Source organism: Populus alba, chromosome 15 (assembly GCF_005239225.2).
Source record: "Populus alba chromosome 15, ASM523922v2, whole genome shotgun sequence".
NCBI lineage: Eukaryota > Viridiplantae > Streptophyta > Magnoliopsida > Malpighiales > Salicaceae > Populus > Populus alba.
The window spans coordinates 8,385,315-8,391,880 of record NC_133298.1 but is presented as its reverse complement, the minus strand read 5'-3'; the positions used below and the strand labels follow the sequence as shown (position 1 = coordinate 8,391,880).

Genomic DNA, 6,566 nt, shown 5'->3' with positions numbered 1-6,566 from the left:
CTGCAATTATAGGAAATATATAAAACAAAAAACTGCAGAAACCAAAACCGAGATAACTTTTCTCATATCCCCTTTCCTCAGCACCAAAGATCTCACACAACAAAACGCGAAGCCAGGGTTTCAATTGGTGAGCTCTTCCTTTCTCTTTCATTTGCAATTACGAAATCCAGTTTCCTTTTCTTCTAACACTGATTTCCCTTTTAGAATTCACATGATATTTTTATTTTTTAGCTGTCAATCATTGAAATTCCACCCCTTGTCAAGATATTTTTTATTTTTTTGTGTCAATTGTAGAATCTGAATGAAAATAATGAATCAGTTCCTTAACATTAGAAACCCCATTTCACAATATTCATTAACTCCTTGTTTAGTTTGTTAAAGTTTTGATTTTTAACTTCTGGGTATATAAAATCATTGCTTTTTATTATTATTATTATTATTATTATTATTATTATTATTGAGATCAGCATTGCTACTCGCTTGAATTGTATGAATTATTTTTAAGGAAAGTGGGTTTTTTTAGTAGGGAGAGATAGAATGATGGATGGAGGAGTGCCAAATATAAAGAAATGGGTAGTCTTATATCCTGTTTACATTAACTCAAAGAAAACAATAGCTGAAGGGAGGCGGATTAGCGTGGAAAAGGCGTGTGAGAATCCCACTTGTGTTGAGATAGGTGATTGTTGTAGCCATCTCAAACTTCCTTTTGCAATTGAGGTTTGTTTGAATCCACAATTTTGTTTTTCTTTAGTTAGAGCTTGTGATTGCTGTTTTTTTATGTTTTATGATGGTTTTTGGATATCATAGATTGATAAGGCATATCCTCGAGATTTCATGCAAGTAGGTAGAGTGAGGGTGTTACTGAAAAGAGAAGATGGGAGTTTATGTAATCCTGCTGTTCCTTCCAGTAAGCATCCTTTACCATCGTTTCTGTCTATTGTATGATATGATCCTGCTTTCTTTCTTTTTTTTTCCTTTTCATTAGTTACTTTTATCTTTTTATTCTTTCTTAAATATGCGTAAGCTGATGGATACGTACACATATAGTTTTTTCTATGCTTAAATTTTAATTGTATTGGTATTGGTCAAACGTAATTGTGTCAGTCTTTTGTCACCTCTTCACCTAGTAACTTGAGATTTCGGGTTAAATGCTTCAACTTGGTATGGAACTGAGCCATCACGGTTTTGTGTTTAGTTCCTATTGATTCACAAGCCAGGACCATTTCCATAGTTATGATTAAGTGAAGCAGCTGTTTGGTTAGATAATTTATCTTGTTGATAATTCCTTGTTAAGCTGAACATTACAGGATCCAACAACCTATTTCGTTTATCTCTTTGATCGTTATTGTGTTGACTCCTCTTAGGATAAAAGGTAGCTAGGTGCTGTAACTAGGATTCCTGTAATCGGTTTAATATGTATTTTCTTTTATGGCTCCTATTCTAGGTCCATCTCCCAAGTTATTATTAGGTGAAGCATCCTTCTGGTTGGATGCTCTGACAAGGAATGTGTGAAATCTTCTATCAATTTATCAAATGCTAAACTCCTGCAAAAATATATAGAAGAATCAAGCATCTTTGAAATGATAATATATATTTGAAAATCTTTTAGCTGATTTCCTCCTGTAAGTGAGATGAACTTGAAAATCTAACTGACTTCCCTTTTCCTTCAATCCCCTTCTTGTCTTCTCTCATTTAACATCCAAAAGAACTCAAACTTGCTTCTTTTAACCTTTTAACCCTGCTACTTTCCTTCCACTTCCTTCAACCCATACATACTGGTGAATTCCACAGCACTTGTAAGAGGTTTTTTTTTTTTTTTAAATGTATCCTCTATGACAGTTTATTTTTATACTTCCCACCTGACATTGATTGGCCCCTCCACCTGCCCTGCAGACACATGTTTATTTCATTCCCTGATAATCCTTAAAGTGAAATATTTGCATTTAATTCAATTGCGGATAACATGTAGGTGACTTGGTAGTATCATTTCAGTAGCCCTAATTTCCAAGGGGTGGTAATCATTGACATGAGTGCTGGTTCCTGTTAGTCTGCATATAAACCTTTCAAGCAGGGATATTGACACAAAATTAACCCGTTTGAAGCTAGTATGTTTAGTGTGTATGGTGTCATTAGCATTTAGTATTGCACAAGACTAGTTTCTACTAGGGATCCACTACTTTTTAAGCTGAACCAGCCTTTTCATATGTGCTGTCTTAATTGATGATTTGGTGTATACCTTTTGCATGTTAACCAGTAGTTACCAGCATTTTCATGAAATACCAGCGGTTCACTCGGTGATCTGGATTGTTTGATAATTGTTACCTTTTAGTTTAGTTGAGAAATTTGAGAGCTGTTTCTCATCACGCCTGATGTGCCATGGCACTGTACTTCATTGACCTGGAGGAATGAAAGGGGAAAATAGAAGGAAAAAAAAAAGGTGCTTTTTTGTTGCATCTATCATGAAAGTAAAGCATCAGGGGAAAGAACTAATAAAAATCAGCTCAAAGTTGGATGGGCTGATGTCACTTGTATATGAGTATCTGCCCTATTTTTCATATGTGATAAATTTGAAAGACTTCAACTTTATTGCAGGAAAACAGCTTATGCTCCATATTGCAGAATTGGTACCTAGACATCCTGGGAGGACCAAGAAGCAGGAGCCAGCGTCCACATCAAATGCTGCAACATCCAAGTCTGGGAAGGGTGGGAAGAAGAAAAGATAGTCTCTTAATGAGAGAGGATCAGGTTTGATTTGCAACTAGCTGGTCAAAACTGACTTTTTCTTTTTTTATCATGAAAAGATTTGGATGAGAATCTTGCTTTATAAAAAATTTCTGTTCTTGTACACCATTTGTATTCAAGTCTTTCTACAAAGTGAATTTGTATGCATGTCTTTTCACAAAGTGAAAAGTGAAACCTCAATTCAAGTAATATGGATATGCTATTATATGGTGTGCCTTTCTTTTGTTGTAGCATCTTTGCATCAGAACGTGCATCTTGGAGTTGCTGGTTTTATCATCTTGCTTAACATTAAGAAATATCATCTAGTGTCCACGTAAAAAACAGTCATAGAATGGATTGCCAGCATTCTTGGTGCTCAACTCTCATGCAATTCTTGATGAGAAAATGTATGATCAACTTGATGGGTTTAATCTGACTTGTATGATCAATTGTTTTGTTTTGTTTTGGGTTTAACCTGACCATTTTAGCTTTTAATGTGGTACACTGTAAATTTATTTCTTTTTTTAGCTGAAGATGACCTGTTAATAACTAAAGGACTATGGATATCTTTTGTTGTAGCATCTTTGCATCAGTACGTGTATCTTGGAGTTGCTGGTTTCATCTTCATGCTTAGCATTAAGAAATATCTAGTGTCCATGTAAAAAACTGTCATAGAACAGATTGCCAGCATTCTTGGTCTTTCACTCTCCTGCAATTCTTGATGAGAAAATGTATGATCAACTCGATGGGTTTAACCTGACTTGTATGATCAATTGTTTTGTTTTGGGTTTAACCTGACTATTTTAGCTTTTAATATGGCACACTGTAAAATTTCTTTTTTTAGCTGAAGTTTACCTGCTAATAACTAAAGGACTACGAATATCCCACGTTTAATTTGTTGTGCATAGACATGAACTGCTTTGAGTCATTAGTTTGGTGCCATGTTCTAGTTCCAGTTGTGTTATCATGCTGGGCCTATCATCTCCATTCCTTTGGAATTTGGAAATATGCATAACCGAGCTTGTTTATTGCAGGAAAATAGTTGCTTGTAATCAGGGAACCAGGAATACAGAGCATGTAACCTTCTCAAAACTCATGCTAATCTGTGAGTGTCCACAATCTTGAAAACCCCTTCTAAGGATTGAAGATACTAACCTGGTGTGAGTGTCAGCTCTCTGATGCCAAGATACTCAGAATCACTGAAATGTCTAGGTACACACCACTTGGCTAATGAGGGTGCATGGAACATTGTTTTTTGGTTTCTTGCTCTTTTGTGCTTTTGGATTATATCAAAGTCGATACTAAAATTTAATGCAATCAGAGAGCAGCATGCATAAGAGACGATATTCCAACCGATTGATCTATCAAGTAGTACAAGTTTAGTTGCAGCTGTCTTCTTTTTCTTATTTTTCCTCTCTGCTGCATGTCCAGTAATAAAACAAGTCGAAATCAGGACAGAAATGGACCTCGTCTCTTATTGTAGTTTTATTGGTGCAGTAGAATGGGTTATGGCTTATGGCTTATGATGCGTTCTGTCATGTGACCAAGATGGTTTGCTTCTTTGGCTAATCCTTTAGAGTGGAGCTTGGGGTGAATGATCCTTTGATAGGAGATGCTTCTGGTGTTGTTTTCTTGAGGGGTTAGGCCTCGTCGTGCTTTATCCATTTTACCACAAGAAAAAAATAAATTGCATAGCTATCCTTTATTAGGGCTATATACAAAATGCCAAAGGTAGTGTTTAAAGAGCAAGAAAACTTTTGGACCGGATTATTGATTTAAATAGGTTTAATAAACATAACTAATTTAATAATGTAATTATATAAAAAAAACTAATGACAATAAAAAAAATTAACAATAATGAATTTTTCTCTAAAAAATACTTGCGAATATTATTTGTAACAGCCTCAAATATCCAGGATAAAACTTATACTTAAATTTTGGAATTATTATTAGGATTTTCTTTTATAATATGATGTTATACTGAAATTTTAAGAGAGTTTTCTTTATGACATTAAACATACTAATTATATATTTATAAGGTAAGCTAATATATTTTACATGCATAAACGAGATTATAATACAAGTCAAAATGTCCGATAATATACCTAGCCTAAGAGGTCAAAAGTGACAAGAAAGATTCACTCCTGACAAGTATAAGATGGTCATAAAAGCAAAATTACTATAAACTAATATAAATAAACGACACAATTTAAATGACACTAAAACTTTAGCTACATGTAATTAGGTTATATTCTTTTCTTTTGCACGCTAAACTTCATGTGATTAATATTCACCAGTGACTCGGGGTGATTGATCAATGTTGATGGTCAATTTTAAATAGATATCATTAATCTTTTCATTTCTTGGAAATAGCTAATTAAATTCATTTTCCACTTATATCTTTTATATTAATGCCGATATTAATAAATCTTATCAATATCATTAGTCTTCCAAACCGAGAATGACTAAATCATGTTTAAGGAGTGTCGATCCCAATACAACTTATTGGTATCATTAGTCTTCCAAACTGGAAACAACTCATCAATTTTTTTAAAAAAATAATATTAACAAACTCATTAATATCATTAGTCTCTTGAGCTGAAAACAACTAATCAAGTTCCTTAATATTATCAATTGTCTTGTTTATTAATGTCGATACCAATATGCCCCTTGACATCGTTAGCTTCTATAACTTGAAACGGCTAATTAATTCAAGTAAATATTCATATTATATTGATATCATTAACTTTCAAAGTATCTTGAAAAACTAATCAAATTCACAATTATTTTCTTATTCTTTCACCCTTTGATCTTTTTACGCTTTATTTCTTAAGCTCCACTCCTCCCCAAAGGTTTTTCTCTCCATATTTTCAGTTTCAATGCGCTTTTCGCCACTAAAATTCTTTTGCATGCTCCTAACTCGTACTATTAGGAAGGGTTCTTCTTGGAAGTTTGAAGAAAACTTAAAATGGGACATGCCCTTTCTCTCTTGTTATTAGTTTGAGTGAATAGTAGTGTGTATTGTAACGAGAGGGTTATTATATTGGTTCAATACCATTTTACCCTTGCTTAGTCCCCCCCCGATAAGGATAAAGGATAAAGATAAACATCATCACGCATAAATCTCCACTCTGAATAAACTACAGTAGAGTTCTTGTTCTTTACGTTGAAGTTGCTAATCTGCATGGTAAAGACGTTGCGGTTTATCTTTGCATATGTGATCCTTATCTTTGCACAGTCCTAGGATTGCTGATTACGTTTGAATATAATGTAATTCTTATCATTTGTAACAAAGAGATAGACATCTCCATTATCTCCTGTAACAGCCTCACATATATAATGAATAACAATGTATACGTCTCTGGTAAAAAAACCAGAGTGCTTTCAATTCTTTTATGGTTTCAGAGCATACTCTAGCTCACGCTTCAATTGATCCAATGTCTCTCACTACAGAGTCTTCCTCCTCTTTCGCTGCATTTCATCTTCCAGCTCAAGTTATTTCCATTAAACTTGATGGTACAAACTTTCTTGCATGGAGTGCTTAGTTACTTCCTTTATTCCGCAGCTATGGCCTCATGGGCATAGTTGATGGTTCTGAACCCAGTCCTCCCTAATTTACCAGCACTGAACATAAAAACCAAGGCATTCTTAATTTTGGTTATGTAGTTTGGTAGTATAAAGACCAAACGATTCTTGGCTGGATTATATCTTCACTATCTCCTGCGGTGGTTTCCACCATTTATGGTCTTGAGACCTCTCGACTTGCTTGGCAAGCCCTTGGTGCACGTTTTGTTGCACCCTCTACATCTCGTATTTCTCTTATCAAGAGAAAGCTGCAATCTTTA

General features: G+C 34.4%; 1 protein-coding gene across 2 annotated transcripts; it reads left to right on the top strand.

Annotated features, from left to right (window-relative positions):
- LOC118050991 (signal recognition particle 19 kDa protein) lies at positions 1-4,109 on the top strand. 2 transcript variants are annotated; one of them, XM_035061486.2, is made up of 5 exons: positions 1-127; positions 524-717; positions 808-907; positions 2,593-2,745; positions 3,756-4,109. In XM_035061486.2, the coding sequence occupies exons 2-4, from the start codon at positions 538-540 to the stop codon at positions 2,721-2,723; spliced, it is 411 nt and encodes a 136-aa protein (XP_034917377.1). In that variant the 5' UTR covers positions 1-127; positions 524-537; the 3' UTR covers positions 2,724-2,745; positions 3,756-4,109. The 2 variants fall into 2 exon arrangements, with proteins under 2 accessions (XP_034917377.1, XP_034917378.1); XM_035061487.2 differs by having other exon boundaries at positions 3-127; positions 527-717.
- Positions 4,110-6,566: the final 2,457 nt, after the last annotated feature.

What these genes read in the sequence shown, in the direction of transcription:
- LOC118050991 (XM_035061486.2), top strand. Translation starts at nt 538, where the DNA reads ATGATGGATGGAGGAGTGCCAAATATAAAGAAATGGGTAGTCTTATAT. An exon ending in AACTTCCTTTTGCAATTGAG is followed by an intron (nt 718 to 807) that starts GTTTGTTTGAAT and finishes TGGATATCATAG; the next exon opens with ATTGATAAGGCATATCCTCG. An exon ending in TAATCCTGCTGTTCCTTCCA is followed by an intron (nt 908 to 2,592) that starts GTAAGCATCCTT and finishes ACTTTATTGCAG; the next exon opens with GAAAACAGCTTATGCTCCAT.